The 27,682-nt window shown below is 41.1% G+C and overlaps 4 protein-coding genes across 9 annotated transcripts; 1 reads left to right on the forward strand and 3 right to left on the reverse strand.

Annotated features, from left to right (window-relative positions):
• Positions 1-5: 5 nt before the first annotated feature.
• Positions 6-5,776, reverse strand: clp1 (cleavage factor polyribonucleotide kinase subunit 1). 2 transcript variants are annotated; one of them, XM_053631731.1, is made up of 6 exons: positions 5,704-5,776; positions 5,036-5,316; positions 2,908-3,015; positions 2,693-2,812; positions 1,707-1,844; positions 6-731 (listed from the first exon to the last, which is right to left on the reverse strand). In XM_053631731.1, the coding sequence occupies exons 2-6, from the start codon at positions 5,312-5,314 to the stop codon at positions 36-38; spliced, it is 1,341 nt and encodes a 446-aa protein (XP_053487706.1). In that variant the 5' UTR covers positions 5,315-5,316; positions 5,704-5,776; the 3' UTR covers positions 6-35. The 2 variants fall into 2 exon arrangements, with proteins under 2 accessions (XP_053487706.1, XP_053487705.1); XM_053631730.1 differs by having other exon boundaries at positions 5,431-5,751.
• A 143-nt stretch (positions 5,777-5,919) lies between these two features.
• selenoh (selenoprotein H) lies at positions 5,920-9,762 on the reverse strand. Of its 2 annotated transcripts, none has more exons than XM_053631750.1 (5): positions 9,670-9,762; positions 8,302-8,422; positions 7,451-7,593; positions 6,914-7,025; positions 5,920-6,751 (listed from the first exon to the last, which is right to left on the reverse strand). In XM_053631750.1, exons 1-4 carry the CDS (start codon positions 9,695-9,697, stop codon positions 6,919-6,921), a joined length of 399 nt encoding a protein of 132 aa, XP_053487725.1. In that variant the 5' UTR covers positions 9,698-9,762; the 3' UTR covers positions 5,920-6,751; positions 6,914-6,918. The 2 variants fall into 2 exon arrangements, with proteins under 2 accessions (XP_053487725.1, XP_053487724.1); XM_053631749.1 differs by having other exon boundaries at positions 5,924-6,751; positions 6,904-7,025; positions 9,670-9,761.
• A 1,818-nt stretch (positions 9,763-11,580) lies between these two features.
• On the reverse strand, positions 11,581-14,132 carry mif (macrophage migration inhibitory factor). The gene is made up of 3 exons (XM_053630539.1): positions 13,881-14,132; positions 13,557-13,729; positions 11,581-12,079 (listed from the first exon to the last, which is right to left on the reverse strand). Exons 1-3 carry the CDS (start codon positions 13,986-13,988, stop codon positions 12,013-12,015), a joined length of 348 nt encoding a protein of 115 aa, XP_053486514.1. The 5' UTR covers positions 13,989-14,132; the 3' UTR covers positions 11,581-12,012.
• A 910-nt stretch (positions 14,133-15,042) lies between these two features.
• si:dkeyp-121d2.7 (zinc finger and SCAN domain-containing protein 2) lies at positions 15,043-24,630 on the forward strand. Of its 4 annotated transcripts, XM_053631753.1 has the most exons (5): positions 15,043-15,260; positions 15,747-16,093; positions 16,303-16,508; positions 18,631-18,712; positions 20,145-24,630. In XM_053631753.1, exons 2-5 carry the CDS (start codon positions 15,769-15,771, stop codon positions 20,966-20,968), a joined length of 1,437 nt encoding a protein of 478 aa, XP_053487728.1. In that variant the 5' UTR covers positions 15,043-15,260; positions 15,747-15,768; the 3' UTR covers positions 20,969-24,630. The 4 variants fall into 4 exon arrangements, with proteins under 4 accessions (XP_053487728.1, XP_053487730.1, XP_053487727.1 ...); XM_053631755.1 differs by having other exon boundaries at positions 15,043-16,093; positions 20,148-24,630; XM_053631752.1 differs by having other exon boundaries at positions 15,044-16,093.
• Positions 24,631-27,682: the final 3,052 nt, after the last annotated feature.

A 27,682-nucleotide genomic window follows, 5' to 3' on the forward strand; every position in this document is an offset into this window, starting at 1 on the left:
CCCCCCCGCTCGTCCCCACCCTTCCCTCCACTTCTTCATTTGAGGTCTATGAAGCGAATGTCCATGATGAGGAGTGTGTGTCGAGGCAGCGGTCTGGGTGCTGGAGCGAGTACGGTCATCACCTGAGCCTGAGTGTCCACAGCCGTAACCACGATGAAGCCACAAACCGGACTCTCTAAAATCCCCCTGCTGCGGCTCTCCCCTGCCTCGGCGTCGTCCTCCACGCAGCTAACGCTCAGCACGTGGTGGGTCAGGTCACGCCCTGGGCTCACTGGCACCAGCTTCAGCTGCGTGTCATCCTGCGACATGCCCAGTGGCAGACACGAGTCCGGAATGGAGGGCGCTCCGATCTTGTAGATGCGCACATCCGAGAAGCGCACGTCGAAAGCATGTGGGTAGAACGAGGTGCTGCGGAAACCATAGAAATACTCGCGGATCTTATCGTCACGTGTCTCCCGTCTGCAGTCTTTGGAGCGTTCTACCACACCGCCGGACTTGGGTAGCAGCACCACGCGGACAAAGTGTGGCAGATCCCGTTTGAGCTCGTTGTACAGGCGTTCCTGATCGAGGACCAGCACCACGTCCACCTGGAACGCTGAAGCGCAGTGGACCAGCGCCTGGTATCCTGAACCCTTCACCCAGCCGCACGTGTTGATGATGCATCCTCCTACGCTGGCTTTCCGGTTCACCTCACAGCGCTGTGAGAACACCTCCGCTAGGCAGGACGTCAGCTACATGCACACACAGAGAGAGTATTTAGAGGGATTGCAGGATGAAAACAGATTAAATTTTTGACTTTCATTCCATTGTGCTACTACTAGACAGACTAAAAGACTAAAGCACTGATGCATCAGTCATGTAGAGATGAAGCAAGGCCTAAATCTTACTGGCACCGCTATCAGCAGGTAGTCCTTATTAGGCCTCATCAATCAATCTTTTAGCTAAAGTTGCACATAAACAATTGCTTACGGTCTGCTAAACCGTACAAATACTTTCTGTCGGTTTTATAAGTTTCGGAAAACGCATTTGTTTGTGCTCGTGTGAGCACGTTCATCGGCCGTATCATGCAAAGCGTGTTCCAGACACCGCTCATTTGCATATAGTGACGCCCACAAAACTCCGTAAAAGGTCAAGTGTACAGACAGCTGGGAGCCCGAAATGAAAAACGACGGTAAAAGGCTAAATGGTAGAAATGGAAGTTATTTTGACTCACTTCTATGGCAATAAAAATATTAAATAATAAGTCATGAGTTCAAATCCCAGCAAATGCCAAGCTGCCACTGTTGGGCCCCTGAGCAAGGCGCTTAAACCCTGAACTGCCCAGTTGTATAAATGAGATAAATGTAATACCATAAATGTAAATATTAATGATAATAAGTGAGCACTTACACGCCACCGTTTCTTCTGTCATAATTGAACGATTTGTTTCATTCGTCTTCGTTTATGCCCTTGTGTTGGCTCAAGTTCTTTATTTTTTTATATTCTTTAATTAATGCCAATAATTTAAAACTACTGGTTTTCACAAAACGTTCTCAATGGTATTCTTAACCCCTGACCTAGAGAACTAATATGAGGATGTGTTTTTGATAGAGACTCCAAAACACTTCTATAAGTCTCTCTGGATAAAAGTGTCTGTTAAAAGGCTGTAAATGTAACAAAAACAAGCAATTTAAACTCAACAGTATATCCCAGATACGTGTCTTCACCTTGTTATAGAGTTTGATATTGGTCCCTGGTGTCGTGGAGCCAAAGTGGAAGACTAGAGGAGCCTGGACGGAGAAGCCTTCCTCGACATCTGCTGGACGCTCAATGTACAACGCTGACATTGTCCCTGGAACAGAAACCTGAAAATATAAAACAGTATGAAACATTTTTCCTTTAGTAGACAAAAACGGCTGTAGACAATCCATCGAGCAGTTGTCTCATTAAACTCTGATAATAGACTATACAGTGCCCTTCACTAATATTGGCACCCTTGGTAAATATGAGCAAAGAGGGCTGTGAAAAATTGTCTTCATCATTGAACCTTTTGTTCAAAAAAATTCACAAAAATACTCTGCTCCTATGGATATCAAACAATTGCAAACACAACAGATATTAAATGAAAACCTGACTGCATCTGCTAGAAAGCTTAAAATGGGTCGTGGTTGGATCTTCCAGCATGACAATGATCCAAAACATCAAAATCAACACAAAAATGGTTTACTGACCACAAAATCAAGGTCCTGTCATGGCCATCCAAGTCCCCTGACCTGAGACCCATAGAAAACCTGTGGGGTGAACTGAAGAGGAGAGTCCACCAGTGTGGACCTCGAAATGTGAAGGATCTGGAGAGTTTCTCTACGGAGGAACGGTTTCAGATCCCTTGCCATGTATTCTCCAACCTCATCAGGCATTATAGGAGAAGACTCAGAGCTGTTATCTTGGCAAAGGGAGGTAGCACAAAGTATTGTCTAAAAGGGTGCCAATAATTGTTGCACACCTATGTATAAAAAAGATATTTTGGGGATAAACCTGTGTCGTGTTTGCAATTGTTTGATATCCATGAGACCGGAGTATTTTTGTGAATTTTTTTTTAACAAAAGATCAAACAACAAAGAGAATGGTTCACAGCCTTCGTTGCTCATATTTACCAAGGGTGCCAATATTAGCGGAGGACACTATATAAATTTCCTAGGTCATATTCTCTTACGCTGCTTTGGCCGACGTCCAGCTCCACAAGCGTGGGCCTCCTGCCCAGCCTCACGGCGTAGTTCAGCAGCAGACGACTTACTGTGGATTTCCCCACGTCGGTCGGCCCCACCACCATGACCTACACAAATGCACGGAGTGGTTATTCAAATTTTCTTCCATCACTACACGTCTGTAACTAAAATGCAGAACAATGAGATGTGAAAGGTGACGTACCCTCGGCCCTCTCTCGTTTTCCCTCTCAGCCTGCCGTCTCATTTGCTCCAATGCAGCGTGTGTGTTCAGATACAACAGCATAGGCGTGTCTTTGGAGACATAAGCCACCTGCATACAGTGAAAGAGATAGAAAGAGTCACCAGTTACATGCAGACATACACCTTAGGTGCCAGCTGCCTTGTATCCACACTCACTGGCAAACTTAATTACACCTACCATACACACCATCATTAGAACCTTCTTGACCAGATATTATGTGGGTGCTTCTTCTGCTTGTCACAATGTTGGCTTTCCACTGATGGATTGGGTTGAGGGCAGCTGATATTGTGTACAGCGAAGACAGCCTATAATTGCATACCCACGAAATACACATATGTAACCTGTATACAGATAAAATGTCTACTGAGCTTCTGTGATGCAATACGATGCATTCACACATCCAGTCACATCATCGCCACAGTGTTGCCAATTTAGAGACTCTGCCGCTAGATTTGGTGACTTGTTATTGGAGCTTAGCGACAAAACGTTTGTTGAGCAGACATTATTGACTGTCTGGTAGTCGATTCAGCTCTCCATTACAGTTGAGAGAGCAGGTTCAGTCGACTCGCCACAAGTGTGGAAAGCCTGACTGCGTTGCGCTTATATGAGCCTATGCTCCCAAACACTGTGACAATCACTGATCATCGCGGTTTCCCACTGATCAATCACTGATCATCAATGTTTCCCAGTGACCAGAGAGAGAGAAAGAAGGAGAGAGATGAATGCTGGTGAGGGTACAACTGTTTATTGTGGCTATAACGTCAGTGACGTAGCTTGTCCGTCCATCCATCCATCAACCATAATGCTTATACTCATGCTTATGAATTTGAATCCCATGGAACTCTGGGCACAAGGTGGGGAACATGCTGGACGGGGTGCCAACCCATCGCAGGGCACAATCGCATACACATTCACACACCACGGACAATTTGGAAACACCAGTCAGCCTACAGTGCATGTCTTTGGACTGGGGAAGGAAACCGGAGTACGTGGAGAAAATCCCCAAAGCACTGGGAGAACACGCAAACTGCGCACACACACACACAGAGCGGAGGCGGGATTCGAACCCCCAACCCCAGGAGGTGAGAGGCAAACATGCTAACCACTAAGCCACCGTGCCCCCCAATGTGTGACACATAATTCATTCATTATTTAAACATAGTAATCGATAGTAACATAGTAATTGAAATAAAACACTACACACTTTGTGGTTAAAGGGATAGTTTATCCAAAAATAAAAATTCTGTCATCGATGACTCACCCTCATGTCGTTCCAAACCGGCAAGACGTTCGTTCATCTTCAGAACACAAATGAAATCATTTGAATGAAATCTGGGAGATTTCCGTCCCTCCCTTTACAGTTCAAGTAACCAACTTTCCCGTTGGAACGCGATACAACGGGACCGAAAGCATTGCACTGTTTCCAGCAGAGAAAGAGCGACGCTGTACACAAACTGATCCACATAGAACAATCTTTGCAACAAAGATGTCTGCACATTTCGTCATAGAGGAGGACTTTTTGTTTTTTTGCTCGCTCTAGTGTCAACACAACACGCCTGCGTCCAAGATCCACGCAGACGCGAAGATATTTTGTTAACGGAGACTTAACTTTAGTTTTCTTTTTGTGCACACAAAGCATTTGTATCACTTCATAAAACTGGGATTAAACCACTGGAGTCCCATGGATCACTTTTACAATGCATTTACGAACTTTTTTGGAGCTTGCAAGTTTTGGTTACTTGGAATGTAAACTGAAGGGACAGAAATCTACCAGGTTTCATTAAAATGTCTTCGTCTGTGTTCCGAAGACGAAAGAAAGTCTTATGGGTTTGGACCGCCATGAGGCTGAGTAACTGATGACGGAATTTTAATTTTTGGGCGAACTATCCCTTTAAACAAAAATAATTCACTATGCGTTGGTAATAACACTCCACTTCGCATTGTGCCACATCACAGCACCCTGGTATGGATTATTTTCCATTCTGATAAGATTCAATTCCATTTCTCTCCGAATCTTAATTCATTATGATATGCAAATAGAAACAACCACTACATGAATATGCAAATGAACACATGACCACCACCTCACCTCGGTCTTGCCGCTGAGTGACAGGCTGCATCCCTGCCATGTGAACACAGCGATCTTCGAACCAGGCCCGAATGTGTACTTCTTGTTCCGGTTCAGTTCGGACCCGAACACCTCGGCCAAACCGGACAGCAGTTCGAGCTGCACCCGCTCTCCGGCCTCGACCTCAAACCGCAACTCGGTCTCCTTCTCCAGGTCAAAGCGCGAACCCCCGCCGCTCCCCGCGCCTCCTCCGGAGCTCGGGCCTTCGTCACCGGCTTTCTCGGGCGCTTCAGTGCTCATGCCTGGGAGAGGACAGGATAGGACAGCGACGGGACACTTAAACTCGATTTCTCTCTAAACCAACTTTAACAAAGTGTACCTACTTCCAACCAGCCATTGTATAATCACTCACTTACCATACATGCTTAAATTCAAACCACAAGCACAATTAACGTTATTCTTACTATCCTGGCTTATTATAGTTTACATTATTCGTCTGAAATAATCGCTGGCTACTGATTAAATCGAATTAAATACGTTTGGAGGAGTTAGCTGTTAGCTATGGAGGTGTGCTAGAAAGTAGCAGCTTGGTTAATTTATTTGATTTTTCGCTACTTTATTTAAGTCATCCGTTCAACCACTTAAAAAAAAAGCTCATATGAGTGTTTAACCCAGGTAAACTGGCTTACTTTTAAAGAAAAAAAAAAATTAACTCCAAAAGTATCCCTCGTGTTTTCAAATCATCCAACAGCGTCAGGGCAACTCGGTCGCATGGTGATGACGTAAAGGAAGCGCTAGACAGGTGCCCCGCCCCCAACTGTGAAGCCCTCACTGAAAAAAAGCTTCACGTCGGAAAATTAAAGAAAAATAGAGGCGAAATAGTACAAAAACACAAACAGAATTTTTTTAAAATCGCTTTTATACACAACACAGTAGACGTTTACGAATTCAAAACGGTGTTTATAGCAGATTTTAATATACCAAACATACACTATATGGCCAAAAGTATGTGGATACTTAACCATCACACCCATATGTGGGTCTTCCTCAAAACGCTGGCACAAAGTTTGAAGCAAACGATTGTATAAGGTGGCTTTGTATGCTGTAGCATTACAATTTCTCTTCAGTGAACTAAGGAGGCAATCCCAAAGCATGACAATGTCCCTGTGCACAAAAGGAGGTAAACGGAGACATGGTTTGCTGAGGTTGGAGCGGAAGAACTTGAGTGATCTTCAGAGCCCTGACCTCGACCTCAACCCCAACACCCGTGGGATGAACTGCACCCCAGGCCTCCTCACTAAACATCAGTGCCTGACCTCACTAATATAGCTGAATGAACACAAATTCCCACAGCAATACACCAAAATCTAGTGGAAAGCCTTCACAGAAGACTGGAGCTTATTCTAAACAGAAAAAGAAAAGAAATCTGGAATGGGTTGTTCAAGGACATCACACGATGGTGTGATGGTCTGCTGTCCACATAATTTTGGCCATAGTGTACCAAACCCATTTCCCAAGAAGTAATGAAGCATAAGTCTACAGAAACGTCTAATAATATAACCACGGTTAAAGTAAAGAACACACATCAGCTTGTGAACTCAAAAAGAAGTAAACAGAAGATCATGAGGAGGCAGCAATGATCCAGGTTAGGGTGCTAAACACATCAGAGAACAGACTGGAAGTCATCCATTTGGTCCATCCTCATCATTATGCATCCAAGAAACTCAAGACGATTAACTGAAAGTTAAGATAAAAACACATTTAATTTAGTAGTCATTTACATGTCCTGAAAAGAGTTTGCGGTAGAATACGAATCTGAATTTTAACGACATTTTAATTAAGTGTCGAACATTCATTAGCACCATGGTGAAATCCACGAAAATTCACACCTTTCCTCACAATTTCTACTTGCTCTTTAGGGCATCCTCCAGGGCAGTTACAACCTCAGCGGGCTCTGGAAACTTCAGTTTACGGGGAGGACCTTTCTTGAGACCAGTCCACAACACCAACTCTGAAAAGATACAGGGAGAAATATTATACAAAATGAGCTTTTACATGGATCCTCCAAATAAAGCTGCTCATGACATGCTGTGTGGGCAGAGTCTGTAAAGTATATAAAGTGTGAGCTGTTTAAGCATGGACTATAAAGACTTTCAGTGTTCTCTGAATTTTGTCACATGACATTATACTATATGCAGAAGTCTTAAACTTTGCCAAATTATTGACTAAATTATTCATTTTTTGGTACAGAGACTTAAAGAAAATTAAGTGTATTGAAGGTGCTCTTAATGACTATTAGTAAGTGCACATCAGACTATACTAGCTTTTAAAAAAAAAAAAAAGAAACAAAAACATTTCACTGGGGTCTTTTAAAATTACATTCTGTGTAATTTTTGGCATTTAACACTATCGTTGTGTGTTCGGCTGTAAAACTACCTTTCTTCCCCTCGATTAGAGTGACCTCAAAGCTGTTGCGTCGAGGCTTCTCGGGGTTGAGCACCACATGAAGCTCAGGATGTGCGGAGAGGAGAGCCTCACGCACAGTATCGGCATTCCGCCCATACACACGTCAGCTTTTACTGAGAGAGACAGAGAGACCCACACCATACTAAACACTGAGAATACAGACAAGTAAATGCACATTTAAATATTATTTTTTGACATTTTTAATATTAAAAAGTAAACAAAACTTCCTAATAGGACAAAATTATTGTTTTACATTAACACTCACCCTTCCCACCAAGGAATACCGTTAAAAGCAGAATTTCAAGCATTGCAAGAACAATTTCACATCCAAGCTCGTGGAAAAAAAAAAAGACTACTCAGAATTCCCAAAAATTGAGCTTTTATGTAAATCTACCTTAGCAAGATTCCTGTGGTAAAATAAAGAGGTAAAATGAATACATTTACAGACTAAGACCACCTGCTAACAGGATCAAAACAGATTTGAGTGTACATGTGATATCACCAAGGGGAAAAAAAGAAAAAGAAAAATCTAACTCTGACTGAGATACTAGTTATGTTCAGGTTTTAAAGGATGGATCTGGATCAGAATCCCGTCCCGGGTCACTTCTCTGTAACTGTATACTCTTTCCATTTTGCTGGAATCATCTGGCATGTAATATTCAAAAACAATCATGTGCAACAGAAGTTACTCAATTTGACTTCAGTTTTGCTAAACCAATCAATTCTAAACAGTTCCTTAATCATGTTGGAAAATCCATCAGTCGTCCAGGATTTAAATTAGCAACAAAGCAAATGGTTTTCCTTCTACGCTGTATACTGACCAGTGTTCGATGATGACTCTCTGGCCTTCATCATCCTCCCGTTCACCCTTGTTTCCTTTATCCTGCTTTGCCACGGGCGCTGCCTCTGCAATCACGTCTGCCTTGCGCTTTGCCCCACGACCTACATACACACACAAAATATAGTATAAGTATATGGAGACTGTAGTGTACTTTACCCCAATCACAGTACAGTGGTCAGAATAATAGAAACTTATTTACCTAAACCCTCTTTTGGAGGGACTTGGAGGTCATCAATGCATCTTTCAACAGTTTAATCCCAAATAGGTGCAATACACAAGGCATGAAATTATGGCTTCTGCATGCTTAATTGTGCCCAATTTGAGACATGTGATTAGGCCAATGTCTTAATCTCTACCTAAACAGAGCGATGCAGCGGCACTTTAGTCCTTTAGTCTGTCCAGTTCTTTCACCTCCTCATGCATACACTTTGCTCAAACAGATCAGCTTCCAAAGCTTCATGCAAATACCAGTCAACACCATCACACCCATCATCTCATAGATCATACATCTGTGTCGTATAGCTTGCATGGCATTCTGGGACTTTGAATAATGTTGGATTTCTCATTAATATGACTCTGAACATCTCACAAAAATGGTTGAGTGAGTAAAGAAGAGCTCTTGCTCGTTTGTTTTTTCAGAGATAAGTTCAAAACCTGACTTATTCCTTGTGCATGAACATTTCTCATATAAAAACATATTGACGCAAGTGTTGGACAACTACTAACATCTCAAGATTAACACAAATACAGCACCAACCACCAAACGAGCACCAGAATCACTAATCACATCACAAATATGTCATAAGGATACTTAAGTGTGTTTCAGGGTGGACTTCCTTTAAATAAATCTTGCCACTCTGGCCTGTTAGTCTTATGCAAGTCATGCAAACTCAGTAGATTCTATCTTTCTCGTGTTCATTTAAGTCGTAGCACAACGCAGAATAGTATTTTTAACATTTACTTATTAAATATTTCTAACTATTGAGGACTCACGTGACCAGTTACACAGCACTCAGGATATTCTGCAAATGCACGTGCATGTTACATAATTAAAATGGCTCAGGTAAGCACGTGCTCAAAAGACCAACTTCAGGTGCAAATCTTTTTCACGTAGATCAAAGTGTTTGGAACTAAATGCACTCTATAAGATAGATAAAACATGGTCTTATATCATTTGTACTACTTTGCACGAGATGGATATAGAAAGATATGAACCCCGTGTAATTTCTAAATGCATCACTTATCTTGTGTTTTTTTTTTATCTCTTCTCAGTTAAACTGCCATATTTTGTAAGATGCATGCCTTAACTACAATCTAAACCAAGATAATAATCAGAGGTTTATTATACCTGCTTTAGCACGCGTCGCCATTCTCATGTACAACAACAGAGAGAAGTTTCTTCACCGGAAAAGCGACGAGGCGCGCCATCTAACGGTGGAGGAGCGCCATGACTGCCTTTAATACTCACCGTCCACTTTATTAGGAACACCCGCAGACATGCACTTTCATACCATTGTCCAAACACGTGCATACAGACACAGGTCAAGAGCTTGTGTGATCTGGACAGTTAAAGTTTGGGGAGAAAAACCAAAACAGGTGATATTTTTCCCCCCAGTCGTCAGCTGTGAAGTTTCTGTGATTCTGTGCCTGATAGGAGTGACACTCAAAGTGTCACTAATGTGTTGTGAGTTTTGAAATGCTTTTCTGCTCACCATGGATGTAAAGAGTGGTAATCTCAGAATGGGGAAAAGGGCTGGTTTGAGTATTTCAGAAACTACAGAGCTTCTGGGATCTTTCACACATAACAGTCTCTAGAGTTTACACGGAATGATGCGAAAAACAATAAAACATGCAGTAGCAACTGGAAATGCATTGTTGAGAAAAGTCAGACTGGTTTGAGATGACAGGAAGGCTATGGTAACCACGCTTTACAACCATGATGAGCAGAAAAGCATTTCAGAACATACAACGCGCTGAACGTTGAAATGGATGGACGACAACAGCAGAAGACCACATCAGGTGACTCAACAGTAAAGGCTCTGGGTTACTGATCAGAAGATCGGGGATTCAAGTCCCAGGACTGCCAAGCTGACAATGTTCGGCCCTTGGGGCCTTAACGCTCTCTGCTCCAGAGGTGTCGTATCATGGATGACCCTGTGCTCTGACCCCTGCTTTCCAACCAGCTGGGATATGCAAAGAAAAGAATTTCACTGTGATTTATATGTGATATATAACGGTTTCTTCTTCAGGTTCCACCCCTGTTAGCTAAGAACAGTATCAGGATCACCAAAACTGGACAGTTTGGGAAAAAATTTGACCAGGCACAGTTTCTGAAATACTCAAACCAGCATGTCTGGCACCAACAAGCATGCCATTTTGTGCGTATTTTATAAATTTGATAAATTTAAGGTTTAAGATAAAGTTTATTTATACAATTTGACCTTAAGGATCACTCGTGTACCTTTTAAAAAAGCTTCACTCTTTAAAATCTAAATAAAGGTCCCTGCTGAAAAACAATAAAAACCCTCATAGAATTTGTAATAGTTTTAATGGTTATAATGGGAATTGTATTGGTTTTAATGGAAACTTTAATGGTCCCTGTGGGTCTCTACTGGTAATTTGTTGCATTCTATTGGTGGAATGTTATGTCTGATGGATAGCATTGAAGACTGATAATGGTTTTAATGCTTAGCTGATGGTTTTTAAATGGTAGCTGTAGTGGTTTGTAATGGTATTTGTATTGTTTTTTTCAACAGGGTTACATTACATGTGCCATTCCAGATAAAACGATACATACGTCTTACTTATGTCTGATAGGTTGTGGATGAAAAGAATATCTACATCTACTTTGCATTCGATCTGAACAGATATTCTAATGCTAATGCTAAGGGACATCTGTAAAACCTAACACACCAAATGTCTTGTTGGTCGAAATAAATTTTCAGCATCGTCAGCTTCACGAACACAATGTATATAGAATTGAAACGTAAAATAAATTCTCAATCATTAATTTTGATGTCTCTTAGTAATTATAAATGACAAACTATGAACATGAATTCTTTGGGCTAAGACAGAAATCCCTGGAACACCGGGTGTGAAGCAGGAATAGACCCTGGATGGGATACCAGTCCATCAGAGGGCACCATGTACACACCTAGGAGCAATTTAGAAAAGCTGTCATGTTTTTGGGAGGTGAAATGAGATTGAGAATCCTGAGTAAACCCACACAGACACAAGGAGAACACGTGAACCTCCACAAACAGTAAAATAAGCTCATTCATAAATCTTTTATTCATGATAGTCATTTATATTTCGTAAATCAAGCCTTCGATGTGATATCCGCCAATATATTACATAGACACGATCACAAAACACATGTGAAGCAGCAATTTCCAAGTTTATTCATACTCATACTTCTGTTCCAAAAATATGAAAACCAAATCATTAATCAGAGAATTATGTTTAATATTTATTCTGTATTTTTGCAAAGCTTGAGAAGTGACGTTAAGATCTTAACAGGAAAAAAAAACCCAGTAACCTGACATGTAACCGCTATGATCTACAATTCAAATAAAGCAAATCTAAATCCAAGTGCTGTGTAGAGCAAAATCTATCACATCTCTAGTGCTCTGCTGTTTATTACTTCTGAAGGAATGGATATATTGGTAATAGATGAGAAAATCCAGTTCCTTTAACCAAAGGTGGAGTTGTTCCAGGCCACGTTCGATGCGTCCATGTCGAAAAAGTTAATGTAGATCCTGAGGAAAGAAAAAAGAACCACAGTGCTGTTGAATTCTCAAATCTGATTGGTCAGAAGGCATTGATTAATGTCCTATAACAGCAGCTGGTTTATATTAATGCACCCGCTCTAATACGTTATCGTTTCTATAGCAACAGCTTGTTCACAGGGACTCGTATGGCGGATGTGCCACATAATCTAAGCCTAATAGGAAACATTAAAACGGTGTTGTTATTTAACAAAACAAAACCTATAACGACTGATAATGTGAAGCTTTCTGTAAGGAAATTTATTTAACATTTACGGAAGGAGTCTCCAGTGTCAGCGCTTTGTAACAGTAAGTTTTCCACCACGGGAAAACTTACACCGAAGTCTTCAGGACTAGGGAATTAAATTTGTGCCAGATGTATTGAACGTAACCTTCGAGAAACGAACAAAAACATACAAGGAGAAAGAAGAAAAACTCTCAGAAACTGAAAACGGTGAACTCGGTGGCAAACATTTAACATGATCTTCAAATAAACAGCGTTCTTTGTTAACAGCGCTGCCAGAGTTTCCGTTTATTTTCGCTGTTCTGGCACTAACCTCTCGTGGGGGCGGGGCATTTAAACAGTGATTGACTCTCATTGACTAGTGAGATTTGGATCGACAGCTTCCTGACCTGGAAGTAGAAACGCTCCGGAGAGCTCATCTCCTATGAACTCACCCAAACCTCAAATATTACTTACGAACTAATATTCTGACTAAATAAGTAAGTAAGTAATTCATTTCCACTACAAAGTACAAACACTATAACTATACAGAGAACCGCATCCAGAACGCTCTCCGAACTTCACGACACTGAAATCTCTACTTCCTGGTCAGGGAGCGGTGCATGCAAATCTCTCTAGCCAATGAGAGTAAAGCGAAAATAAATGCAATCTCTGGCAGCGCGTTCATAAACCATAATTAATGAAAATTAAGTTTAGAAAACTGTTAACAAAGAATGCTGTTTATTTGAAGATCATGTTAAATTTTTGCCACAGGGTTCACCGTTTGAATTTTCTGAGAGTTTTTCTTCTTTCTCTTTGTATATTTTTGTTCGTTTCTTGGAAAGCAGGCGTCTATTAGCACGTATAGCATGACAGATAATTTACTGCACTTGAAGCTTTCGTAAAATTACAAATGAAACACCCAGAACTGTATATGGTACCATAACGATAACGAACTGTATGTCGATACGTGAAATTCTGGAGGGAACGTCGGACGGCGTGGTGTGATGACGTAATGACGTGTGCTGTTAATCGATCTATGTTCTATAACATGTAAAACGGGAACATGAAAGGAGTATTCTAAACGCGACTCATGTAAACACCTTAATCAGAATATTGTGTGCCTTATTCAGAATAAGGTCAATAATTAGATTACTGCAGTCCATGTGAATGTAGTCAGAGAGTGTGTGTGTGTGTGTGTGTGTGTGTGTGTGTGTGTGTGTGTGTGTGTGCGTGCGTGCATACCTGTCAGGTGAAATGCCCAGGTGTTTATTAAGCACACCCATGAGCAGTTTGGAATACTGTTTATTGTGCGAGCCTCCGATCTTCCCGATGCTGTGGAGGGAGCAGAGGGCACACGGGTCTCCTTTACCCCCGAACATCATCATCTGATCCGGGACGATGTGCACAGCAATGTACTGGGAGGAACAGCAAGATCACAATTACGTCTCATTTACAAGTAACATGCACATTTCTATACACAATGCATGGTAGTGGAGGAGAACGTCACAGACAGACAGACAGGTGCGCGCGTGCGGCCTATATAGCTGAGCACGAGCTCCAACTCACATTGGCTGGTTTCCCCATGGCTTTAGCAAGCTCCTGGGTAATTTCAGACAGTAATCCTGCAGGAACTTCATCTTTCGAAACATTTGTATTGACCACGAACATCGGCATGGCGACAGACTTCCTTTAAAATACCGTAGAACTGAGAAAAACAGATGTGTAGCGTCTGAATTAACGTTTCCGTTAAGGTGAATAACCGTGTACGTGCTCCTGCACGTTCTTTGTCCCAAGCCCCGCCTTCTGAATTTGCAGCCCGCCGATTGGTCAGCGAAAAAGTCCATCAAATTACCGTAAAATACAACGTAGCAAAAAAGAAAGCGGTTGATACAAAAAGTAAATATTGCACATGTAGGAATAAAGTATAAATATCTGAATCTAACGAGTCATTAAAATACATAAAAAAGAATGTTTTTGTAATAACTTTTTTGTGATAACGTATAAAACAGAATAATAAAATAAGCTTTGTTTAAAATATTTTTTAGTGTTTTATTACTCGTTATTTTTTCTTATGAAATGAGTACTTGCCTCATGTGATCTTTTTTGTCTACAAAAATGTATAACGTACATTTAAATTAAAATAGTAATAAATGCAAAAAAAATAAAATAAAAATACACAAGCGTTTTATCAACAACATCATCGTCCACTCCAAGTGCAGGAAGTGGGATCACAATACGGGTGGGAAAGAAAACATACACGCCTCCTCAGGAATTGAGAAAATGCTAGAAAGAAAGTTTACGCCCCCTTTCGCATTGTAAGGGATATGTAAAATACATATTAGCTTCCTAAAAGGCTTCTACACCCAGTCTGATAGGAAAAAACACTGTGTTGTAGTGACACACAGAACCGTTAAAGGTTCTAGATTATTCTATCACTATGCTATGTATTGATTTGATTCATTTTTAATATATAGAAATATATATTATGTATTTTTCTTCTCATTGAGTGTTGTTTTTCTGTTGTATTATTTACTGTAGCAGTACTTGCATTTACAGGTTTAAAAAAAAAAAAAAAAAAAAAGCCAAAAATGAATCAATAAAATCTACAAAAACATTACAAAATGTTGCAATAATGACCGTTTCCCCAAAGTTCCGAGCTTTTCTGACATTTACGGTAACAAAAAATTTTTCGCGCATGCGCACGTCTACTTTTCAGGAGCGAAACGGTTGCATATAAAACTGCGCTCTGTTTAGAGGTAGTGCACACTACGTAGGGTGTAGAAAACATGATCTAATACTGCCCACAGTGCACTTATAAAGGACTCAGTGGGTTTTAACGGGATACAGCCTGTATCGTAGGCGAGAATTAACAGCACTTGAGTTGCGAAGGGGACCATAACGCCTGGTTTCTTTTTGGTGTAACGTTGTACTACCTTGTGTGAACGGGTTAGAAGGTTTAAATGGATTATTTCTGTGTATTCTTGTTGTGAAGAGTTGTGTGAAGCTGAGAGTAGAGTAGTGTGCGGATAATATAGTGTCTTTTTTTTTTTTTTTTTAAAGCAGTGTGTGTGTGTGAAGTTGTCCAATCAGAGTAATTATTAGAGTAATTAGTAACACTAATAGGTTAATTATAAGAATGCACATTAGTGTTGGTTTAGTTGTAGTGTAAATAAGGAGCAGTTCATGATCAGACTAGGGAATATGACAGCTTATGTAAGATGATAGATACAGGGGTTTGTTTTCGGTTTAAACTTTTCACTCTGGGTAAAAAAAAAAACAAATCCCAAAAACATCAGTTTTCCGCAAAATTAGCACGAAGAATACAAGTATGAATGAATCTAATGCACTTTGAGAGGGAGAATAGTGATGAGATCATGTAATGCAGTAGAGAGTGAGTGAGTATAGTGTGTGTGTGTGTGTGTTTATTTCTAGCAGAGCTGGTGCGTAAAGAGGCATGGCGGACTCGGTGAAGACGTTCCAGGCGCATCTGACCGCCGTGATGGACAGCCTGGTGCGCGCGTCCGTGTGCGAGATCACCAAGCTGTTCGAGGACACGGTGAACGACTACCTGGTGGAGATCTCGCTCAACCGGAAGGAGAACGAGGCTTTGAAACTGCGCCTGAGACTCACCGAGAACAAGCTGAAGAACGAGCGGAAGTACGGGCTGGCCTGGGCGGCCAGTCGGCGCGCAGCCGGTCTGCTCGGTCCTGATGAGACCGGCGCAGCAAAAAAGAGAAAGCTGGAGCCTAGTAAGCACAGGCACAAGTTCATTACTACTAGTGAGTGCTGGTGGACGTCTAACTTTGGCATTTAGTGCAACCAGAATGCACTGAGGGAGAGAGGAAGGAAGTGAGTGTAATGGCGACCTGCTCCTCAGCTCTCAGTTCTCATTTTTCTCTCTCTGCCTCTCTCCTCCCTCTCTGTGTTCTTCTCCTTTGCTCTGTCTCACTCCCTCCCCCCTTCCTGATCTCCTCTCCCTCCCTTTCAGGAGGCAAGCAGGCCAAGGAGTGGAGCGGTGGCGCGTGGGAGGAGGGGGTTGGAGGAGCGAGGGATGAGAGGAGGGACAAGAGGAGGGACGAGAGGAGGGACGTGGGCCGCACGCATCCACCAACCACAGTGGAAGGAGAGGAGCAGGAGGAGGAGAGGAGACACGTCTCTGGGGAGAGAAAGGAGGTGGCCACTGTTAAGGAGGAGGTGAGCGGCCAATCGGAGACGAGGAAGCCGGTGCAGGGAGAGAGAAGGAGAGGGAGGGAGGAGAGAGACAGAGTCTGATGAGGAGAGGGAGGGAAGGAGGGAAACGTGTGTGTGTAAGGATTAAGAAAGTAGAAGGAAACAAAGCAGGAGCAGCAGAAAAAAGAGAAACTCGCGTTCACACGGACGCCGCCGACTGCATGCCGTTAGTCAGGCTGACTCGAGTGGGAGTTTATCGTGACTCGTCAGTAGAGTTCATGTACATCGGAGCAGAAATATTGTTTCATCTGAAGTGTGAGATGAGCGCAAAATATACAATGAATGCACAGGAGAGCGCTCCGTTACAGAAACCCGGATAGATGAGAAATGCAGAAAGACGGACATAGATAGATAGAAAGATTGATCGAGAGAGAGATTTAGCCAAGACCGGTAGATATGGAAGCGTGTGGGTAGGCAGACACAGACGGACAAAGTAGCTATCTAGACATGGATATATAGACTGAAATGGGTGGACAGATCACTAGCCCAGCTACCCTGGGACAAGCAGATCCAGACTATTTGGGTTTATTTATTTATTTATTTATTTATTTATTTTTATACTCTGTCCGATACATTTTGGTGTTTTCACTGTTTTAACACAACCTCTTCACCTCTGGAAGGGCTGTATTTGGAGCAGGGAAATCACTAAAATGTGCAGGACAGGGGGTGCTCCAGGACCATGGTTGGAAACCCGTGGCCTAGAGCAGCACAAATAATTTCAACAACCAGAAAAAAGAGGGGAAAAATCCTCCTTATTGACTTTTACAAAACAATACTTTTCATTTGATATGTAGCTATGTTTAAATGTAATGCACTTCACAGTGGTGTGACGCACCTCAGTGCGAATCCTTGCCAAGCCAAGATAACCGAAATGTTCACCGGCAACTTACTGGCTTTTTGTTAAGAAGATTTGTTAGCCAAGGATAATACTCACCATCGATTAATTCACCTCAGCCTGTATTAATGCATTTAACTATCTAACTATCACCATACGTTATTGCTTTACGTTAGACACCATGTTGTTGCCTCGTCGGTTTCCAGGCAACCGGAACATAGGACTGGGCAGCACACGCTGGGCAGGACGTAGCCCGATGCTTCCGGATTGTAACGACCAACACGCTTATACGTCATAGAGTCACACGACCATGTTACAACAGTTGAAAAGGGCTCTTTATTAGTTTTCAAACAACACCAACAGCCACGAAATCGGGCATTTTAGCCGACTTTGGAGCTCCGTTTCTGGTACGGAGCGCACTATGGTTCAGTCCCTCATTTTGAAAGTCCCTCGGACAGACGTTTTGTTTATTTAATCAAAAACTTTGAGAGAATTTATACGTGTATTTAATTATTTTTAAGATCTGATGAAGCTGTAGTCCATTTTGTTTACAATATTAAACCTCTGTTCATAGCCATTTTTGATTTATTTAGTTTTATAAAGACACAAATGCACATCTGTTTTGCGTTGTTTATAATTCAGAACTAAAAAAAAAAGTTCTGAATGTTTTGTCATTTTTCCTCATTCAGATTTTGTTAAAAAAAAATTTCGACTCCCATTGAAAGCGTGAAGCGAATCAACTCGAATCATGACCCGAGTGTATCGTTACACCCAGCGTTGGAGCTTCTACTTGTTTGACTGGCTAGCTATTGAGTTTATGATTTGGCCACCCCTAGGATTGATGGATGGATGGATGAATGGATAGATAGATAGATTGCTGGATGGAGGGATGGCCTGCCACACATCGGGACAGAGGAATACAAGCCATCAAGTTTATGATTTGCCCACCCCTTTTGGATTGATTGATTGATGGATGAATAGATGGATGGATGGCCAGCCACACACGGAGACAGATGAATGCAATATTTAATTACAAGATTTAATAATACTTTTAGATTTCAATTTTATTTAAGATTTTAATATTCCTTTAATATTCGATAATAAAAAAGTGTGTGTGTATGTATATAATGTATGTGTATGTATGTATGTATGTATGTATATGTGTGTGTATATACAGTATGTAACCCAGTTTGCTGAATAGTATGTATATAAATACAATGCACTGTGTTATTTCTGTGTGTGTTTGATCAGGAGGATGTGTACAGGTGCGAGTCAGTGAGGCTGCTGCAGGAGGCGCTTCAGATGAGCCAGACTGAAAGCAACACAGCACACGGTGAGCACCAGAAGGCCACGCGTGGGTAAGAGAAGGCGTATAGCTGTGTGATTAGTGGGGGTAAGAGAAGGCGTATAGCTGTGTGATTTAGTGGGGGTAAGAGAAGGCGTATAGCTGTGTGATTTTAGTGGGGGTAAGAGAAGGCGTATAGCTGTGTGATTAGTGGGGGTAAGAGAAGGCGTATAGCTGTGTGATTTAGTGGGGGTAAGAGAAGGTTTATAGCTGTGTGCTTAGTGGGGGTAAGAGAAGGCGTATAGCTGTGTGCTTAGTGTGGGTAAGAGAAGGCGTATAGCTGTGTGATTTAGTAGGGGTAAGAGAAGGCGTATAGCTGTGTGCTTAGTGTGGGTAAGAGAAGGCGTATAGCTGTGTGATTAGTGGGGGTAAGAGAAGGCGTATAGCTGTGTGATTTAGTGGGGGTAAGAGAAGGCGTATAGCTGTGTGATTTTAGTGGGGGTAAGAGAAGGCGTATAGCTGTGTGATTTAGTGGGGGTAAGAGAAGGCGTATAGCTGTGTGATTTAGTGGGGGTAAGAGAAGGCGTATAGCTGTGTGATTAGTGGGGGTAAGAGAAGGCGTATAGCTGTGTGATTTAGTGGGGGTAAGAGAAGGCGTATAGCTGTGTGATTTAGTGGGGTTAAGAGAAGGCGTAAGCTGTGTGCTTAGTGTGGGTAAGAGAAGGCGTATAGCTGTGTGATTTAGTGGGGGTAAGAGAAGGCGTATAGCTGTGTGATTAGTGGGGATAAGAGAAGGCGTATAGCTGTGTGATTAGTGGGGGTAAGAGAAGGCGTATAGCTGTGTGATTAGTGGGGGTAAGAGAAGGCGTATAGCTGTGTGATTTAGTGGGGGTAAGAGAAGGCGTATAGCTGTGTGCTTAGTGTGGGTAAGAGAAGGTCTGGACACGCTGGAGCTGATCCTGGGGTATTATTTCTCCCTTCTGCTGAGAAAACTGAAGCTGTACTTTTTCAAATGGCTGGTCCAATGCCAAAGGGTACACCTGCTGTTTTTTGGTCATGTATTTTGGTCATATTCCAGTATGTCTCTGGTGGCCTCACGACTCCCTGGATCGATCCTGAGCTTGGGTTTATTGTGTCTGTAGTTTCACGTGTTCTCTCAGTGTTCGTGTGGGTTTCCTCCAGGTTCTCCGTTTTCCTCTCAATTTCTAATAACATGCCTGCAGGTGAATTGGCGACTCTAAATGCTCTCTAGATGTAAATCAAATGGTATCTCTGTGTTCCTGGGATAGACTTCGCATCCACCGTCACCCTGACCACCCTGCTTACAGAAGATGAAGGAGAATGACTGAATGTAGCTAATAATCTTTTCTAACAGCCGATTTCAGCTGTTTACACCACAACGGCCAAATGAAGATGATCTATAGGGACATACGTTGAGCTAGAGCTCCTTACGTTTTAATTTGTGTCTTTTTGTGTTTAGAAGATTTGGATCCTGTCTCTGCTGGTCCTGGATCAGCTGTGGGTGAAGTGTGGGAGCAGCCCGATCTGTCAGCCGGACCTACAAACAGTAGCGATGAGCTCAGCGGGCTAGAGACCGCCTTAAAGGTGGAGTGCGAGAGGGAGGAGGCAGGATCCACCCTGACCAGCCCGTCCCAAGCTGCGGACAGAGCCGAGGGTGTGGAATTCATCGGCCTGGACGGTTTGTGCAGCTCTCAACAGGACCCTGCATCCTCAACACGTGAATCCAACCCTGCCGAGTTAGGCTCCGGGAGCCAGGGAGACGACGAGGGGGAGGAGTCAGGTCGAGAGGCAGAGGACTTCCTGCATTTCTGCCCTCGATGCGGCGGTGGCTTTAACGTTGCAGCTGACCTGGCTGAACACGTGTGCCCGCTGACCGAGGAACGTTTCCAGTGTTCAGCGTGCGGCCGGGCCTTCGGTCACGCCTGGAGCTTGAAGAGCCACGAGTGCGTACAAGCGGGTGAGCAGCCGCACCGCTGTGAACTCTGCGGGAAACGTTTCACACACTCGCGCTCCCTTGAGCGCCACCAGCTGGTACACACGGGCGAGCGTCCACACCGGTGCCCACAATGCGGCCGCAGTTTCAGCCGCCTCGGCAACCTAGAGCGGCACCAGCGCATCCACACGGGCGAGCGGCCATACGAATGCGGGGCTTGCGGCAAACGCTTCAGTCGCATCGAGTACCTCAAACGGCACCAGCAGATCCACAGCGGAGAGAGAGGAGAGAGGAACCAGACACTCAGCGACACGGAGCTGAAACAAAATCAGTGCTTCTCCAGCGCCTGATCAACTGCTTAATACTTAAGACCTTAAGACCTAATTCTCCATCCATCTTTAAAGACCAATGACCCATATTTCTAAATGTCCTCAGTTCCTTGAAACTGTTTTCTCTTTTCCCCGCACACACACACACCTCATAGGGCTGCACTACTGTATACGTATATCATTTATTAATCATTATTACAGGATTAGCTTTTGTAGTACTGAAATTTGAAAAGCCTATGTAATTTAAATGAGCACAAAACTTTTTTTTCTTTTTCTTTCTTTTTTATTTTTTACACTCTGTGAACCTTCTGGCCATCTCAGAGCTTCCAGATGTTCATGGAACATGGAATCTGTGGCTGTGTTTTTGGGAAAACCTGGCATTAGTGCGATCCTTACGCTAACCCTTATATTTGCTAATTTGGTGCGTCATTATTTGAATATGAATTAATGCAAAATTTTAAATGTCACACATCACAGGCTCACCAATTATACATTTTTAAAAATATATATATTGCGAGTCATATCGCAATCAACACATGTAGAACCATAATCATAATGTCCTTTTTTTTTTTTGTACATATTGTACAGCCCTAACATTCCATCTCTTCCTAAACGTCCTAAAAACAGCAAGATAGTAGATCAGATTAGACCACACTCGTTTCACACACGTCAGTGAAAGTACGTGTGTAAAATGTTATCCCGATCCTTTAAAAAAAAAAAAAAAAAAAAAAAAAAAGTCATACGCAGTCCTCTGCATCAAACGAGCTCAAATTGTGTTGTGCATCACACTCTGTGTGACTCATAGAGTCTTGTACATCTTCCTCAGCCAGAGCTAGATTAAAGTCCATATTTCACCTGGCAGGAAACATCAGGTTTAGAACCTAATCACTGGATTTTACATCACGTATAGTTTGACACCTCACATTAAGCCTTGTTTGATTGGGATTAGTGTCTCCGGGGAAGTTCTGGAATGATAATTTTATACGTCCCCTCTGTGATAAAACTCTCATGTTTGTTCATAGTAAACAAATTTCAGGAACGAGTTTCTATGTTTGTTTGTTTGCTTGTTTGTTTGTTTGTTTTCTTCCCCCCTACAACACTCGATGTGTGCATAAAAGTAACTCCTACAAATTAAGGAACCCTATGTAAAACTAATCCCATTTGAAAAAGGTCCTCAGAAGTCATTTGTAAGTTACTGATCGGATCATAGTCCGCTTCTTTAAAACCCGTTCAACAAAACGTCCTAAAATGAAATGTAAAAATAGGATGCGTCCCAATATTGAGCAGGGGTCTCACTCAGGCTTCCGACATTATGCTGAAATAGCGCTGCCTGTATACAGTACATAGGAGTTACGTATTAATCCCTAAACAGCATTAATGGGATAATTGTAAGTATATAAACGCAGATTTGAGCCAAAAACATGACCCATGAGATTCTCACACAGACGTGTATCAGGTTGCCAAAGAATCTCAAAATACTGTGTCTGAAAATACTTTCATTATTATAGATAACCGAGCCCTAGGATTTGGACTAATCCCTATTGCTGTTACTACTCATGTCTGTCGCTTTAATAGCTACAAATAGAAAGCGCTTGCTGTGAGGTCTCTGATCATCACATCTTCATAGGATGAAAGAAATTTCGATTTCGTCGGATTGAATTTGGAAATGTTAAATCAGACCTGACATTGATCTAATGTTCCAAGCCAACATCTGTCTAAATCCCTAAAAACTTCTCTTAGCTTATCCAACATGGCTCATACTTATAAAAACACGAATTGTGTCCACGTCATTCCTAATTTTTTGACAAACACAGATGTGGTTTGTGAAATATTAGTGAATGTATTTCTTCTTTAAATATATATATATATATATATGAGGAATTAAAGAATATTTTCAGACACTGTATTTCAGTTACTTTCTAAGTATGAAATTCTCAGAGAAAAATCATAAACTTTAACCCACTTCACTAAGACAGTTTCTGCACTTGTACAATTGAGGTCATAAGTTTACATACACCTAAAACGTGTAAATATCTTATGCAGCTTCTGAAATGAACAAAGTAAGATCTTTAAACAAAATAATTACAATTTACCCCGATCGTCCTGTTCAAAAGTTTACACCCCCTTTCTCTTAATGTATGGTGTTACCTTCTTGAGCATCAGTGAATGTTTGCTCCTTTTGTAATAGTCGTGTATGAGACGAGTCCCTCGGTCGTCCTCAGCGTGAAAAGATGGATCTCGACATCATATAGTCGCTGTTAAAAGGAAAGGACTCAACTATGTAGAATATGCTGGATTTTTCTGAAGAACAGTGGGCCGTTTAACTGCTCAGGACAAACAAGGGACTCGTGAAGAACTCTCACGAAACATAAACACATCCAGGTAACGACACACGGGATTAAGAATCGAGCGTGTGTAAACTTTTGAACCGGTTCGTTTGTGTAAATTTGTTTATTATTGTGTCTGGTGGACTTTATGTAAACATCTGTTATGTGAAATAGCTTCTTCAGGGTAGGACTAAATAAACAACTAAATGCAATTTTTATGTTCCCTCTTATTATTATTTTAAATTATTAACATTTCGCAGATTCTGCACAGTGAATGTAAACCTATGACCTCAATTATAAATCTGTACTGGATTATAGTTTCTCCTGTCTGATCTGGGATATTTTCTTTAAACATTTTAAACAGCAAGTTACTATGGCACGACACGACGCTCATTTACATTCAGTGCATTAAAACATTATTTAGACCCATTCATTTTTCTTTATTTCATTAGTTACAGCCTTATTCTAAAATGGATTGCATTTATTTATTGTCCTCGTCAATATGCAAAAATATCTCCACAAAACAGCTGTTCCAAGACCTCTGTAAATATAGGGGGGGGACGGGGGGATATATTTGGGTATCCAGACTCTTTGCTTTGACACTTGAAACAAATCACACCTTTATGATAGAGCGTCTGAAGTGAAATCACTCCTCAGTAAAAGGAACATATTCAGAATTAGTACTTCTGTGTTTAGGTAGCTTGCTAGTTAAGCTAATGTTGCTGAATTTTGCACACTCTCATGCACTGTATTAAAACTGTATCCTGAAAAACAGTATCACTTGCTACTTAGATACAAAACGCTTGCAGAAGCAAGTCATTTTGTTGAAAAGGAACATGTCAGTGGATTAGATGTTAGTCTTGGTTGTCCGTCGTAGCGACGAAGACCAAGACTAACATATAATCCACTGACAGGTTGGAATGAAAACCTGCACCCACACTGGCGCGTTCCAGATAAGATTGGACACCCCTGTAGTAGATATTTTCTGCTTTAGAAGGTGGACCACATTCCACAAGGGGGAGTGAAAACCAACCGTCGACTTGGAAATCAGAAAATACAAATTGTGTTGGCCTCAAATTTTTGTTCAGAAGAAAAAAAAAAGGTAATTTCCTGTTTTGTATTTTATTATTATTATTATTACTATTATTCATTCTAACTGTCTCGAAATTTAAGCACTGCACACCACTGACTACATACTGGACCAAAATAGATCATGGTTTAAAATGTTTCATTTTGCTAAATAAAATACTAAATAAACTATGATATAATGGCTGTATTTTATTGTTGCCTTGTTGGAACATGATCTTTAGATGGTACACGTATTTGATTTGTGAAGTTCCAAATACCTGGGCACGTTACGCCGGGAGTTCCTGCAGACTGACTTATTCCCGAGGTGAACTTATTGATTTATTAGGTCACTAGGTGGCTTGAAGAATTCCAGCATAATCTCTATGTATTTCTCATTACTTACTTACCTGAAAAATAAGACCCTGTAGAGTATGTGCTTAATATTATGTTGCTACTGGGTAGAAGGGATTCTTCCTTGTCCTTGCAAACTCATGCTGATATTTCACAAAACTCAAGACAGAAGCAATTCCCCGTATTTTATACCGAGATTCTAACGTATGTTGTTTGCATACAGTATGGCGATGTACAATATAATGATAAAACTTTGATAAGAGGGAAAAAAAACTGTTTTCAAGTCAGAGCTAAAACACAAGATGTATTGGAACGTCATATATTTGGGTAAAGAATAGACTGTACAGAACGTTCAGGTTAGGATTCTTCATCGGATTCATTTCTAATGTCTTTAATCTGAGCTGGATTAAGAGGTAGGTCATGGGACCTCTGGGATGTTGGCACCCAACATGTGCCATAGTTTGATCTGATTTGGTTTTTGTAGTATACTGTATAGCCAAAAGTTTGTGCACACCTGACCTGTTTGTTGAACATCCCATTCCAGATTTAATCCCATTTTGTTGTTATAATAACCTCCACTCTTCTGGGACGGCTTTCCACTAGATTTTTAAGATTCTATTGTCCACTCAAGTTTTTGTTATTAATATACAATTAATATATATTTTAATGTACGTCACAGTGCTTTAAACCTTATACAACTCAAAGCTAAACAAAAAATATGACCAAATTTGTATCACTTGTTTGTTTGTGGATATATATATATATATATATATATATATAGAGAGAGAGAGAGAGAGAGAGAGAGAGAGAGAGAGAAACACGCACACAGATATATATATATATATATATATATATATATATATATATATATATATATATATATATATATATATATATATATACGCACACATACTCTTGGCTACTGACTAGTATCTAAAGCTAATGATGATAATATCTCAAAAACCAAGATGGCATCTAATATAATTTTAATGGGACAATTCAGCACAGACCAATGTGAATGTTTTTATTGAATTATTGAATTCGAATAATAAGCATTTGATTTTGCTTCAATCTGTATTAAATGACCCATTTGTTGGAAATCTAATTTTTAAAAAGTTATTATTATTATTTCTTTCAATGTATTGAGTATTCATGCTGACTTCATACCTTGTGGTTGACACAATGGAGTTGAGTTGAGGATGAGAATGAGGCACCTCCTGTATCTGTGAGCAGTGATAAGCGTTAATCAGATGCCTTGCCTGTAACGCAGGAGGTCATGAGTTCAAACTCTCATGAGTCTGTCACTGTGTCCATCCTGTCTTTAACCCTGAGACAGCTCAGGGTTGAGATGTGACATCTCAGTCATTTTTAAAAGTTAGGCATTTTCACCAAAACCACCTATACACGCCTAAACGCTTTCTGTAAGCGTTTCTCACTGCAGGAGCGTCTGCGCAGATGGGAAGCAGCACAGCATTTCTCAGTGATTTTCAGAAGGTCGAATAGATTGCTTTCATGAGATGTTTAATTCATCTGAACGAGACAGTTCGCCTGTCAGTGGTGCTGGGGCCAGGATGCAATCTCATTGCCCTTAACCTGGCACAGGACATAATCCAGTGAGTCACTTAATCCATTTTTTTCTGCTGGTTTAAGGTACAATTTCAATCACACATAGCATTCTGATGAGATTTTCTCGAATTGTTGGCTTTCTAGGAATCCGTACATATCCGAAAATATATTGTATAGTTCTCCTGATGAAATTCTTTGACTCGATATCAGAAATTAAACAATGATTTGTAGGATATGAACTTTATATATGAAATTATCAAAGTTCAGGACAGTCTATTTCTGATACTTGTTTAAAATCTGCTTGACCTGAACAACACTTAAAACACTTAACTAATAAAACATGAACAAACAACAGACCCTGTTTACATTACAATCTCCGATTTCTGTCTATTAGCAATCATTGCATTTTACCAACCTTTAAATTCCTTTTCCTCTCACCTTCCTGTGATCTTCGCTCTCCTTTCCTTCTTTTAATAGAGAGTAATTCAATACCATTGGGTAGCAAACATGTACTTGGTATTCAGTGTTATTTTACTCGTCTAACATACAACGGTGTCGGTCTGCTTCACATAGTTCTGTCCTTGTATTTCCTCTCTGTTGCAGAGTTTTAGTGTTTATGAGCGTTTGCTTTATATGTGTTTTTTTGTTTTTTTTTAGTGTTTATCCATTAATTATACAGTAATGGATCATTTGTGTATATTATTTAACCAGGTTGTTAATATAAAGTCAATTAAAGTGCTGCGACTCAATAAAAAAGACAGTTTTCCCAAAGGAAAATGAGATTATGTCAATTTCACTGGTGGAAAGAATATGAAACATACCACCTTGAGCAAAAGTACTGCTATTATAGTAATAATTCACTTGAGTAAAAGAAAAAGTAGTCAAGAAATATGATTCAAGTAAGAGTAAATGAGTCTTCTGGCGAAAAGCTAGCTGAGTAATTAGTTTTTCATATGTCTACATGACGTGTAGCACTCTTAGACCTCGCACCAATGGGATTAAGGGTTTGAATCCCGTCTCCTCCCTGTGTGCACGGAGTTTGCATGTTCACCCTGTGCTTCGAGGGTTTCCTCTGGGTACTCCGGTTTGCAATGCAAAGACATGTATTTTAGGCTGATTGGCATTTCCAAATTGTCCATAGTGTGAATATGTGTGTGTGTGTGTGTGTGTGTGTGTGTGTGTGTGTGTGTGTGTGTGTGTGTGTGTGTGTGTGTGTGTGTGTGTGTGTGTGTGTGTGTGTGTGTGTGGTTGGCACCCCGTCCAGGATAAGTGGTATGGAAAATGGATGGATGGAAAGAACCAAGTTCACTTCAACTATGCTGAAGTGAAAAAACACCTCCATTATAAAGAAGTGTTGTTAACTGACTAGCCAAATGCTGTTTGGGTTTCAGTAGCTTGCAAAATTCATTAGCTAGCTAGCTCA

This window comes from Ictalurus furcatus, chromosome 8, assembly GCF_023375685.1.
Source record: "Ictalurus furcatus strain D&B chromosome 8, Billie_1.0, whole genome shotgun sequence".
Taxonomy (NCBI): domain Eukaryota; kingdom Metazoa; phylum Chordata; class Actinopteri; order Siluriformes; family Ictaluridae; genus Ictalurus; species Ictalurus furcatus.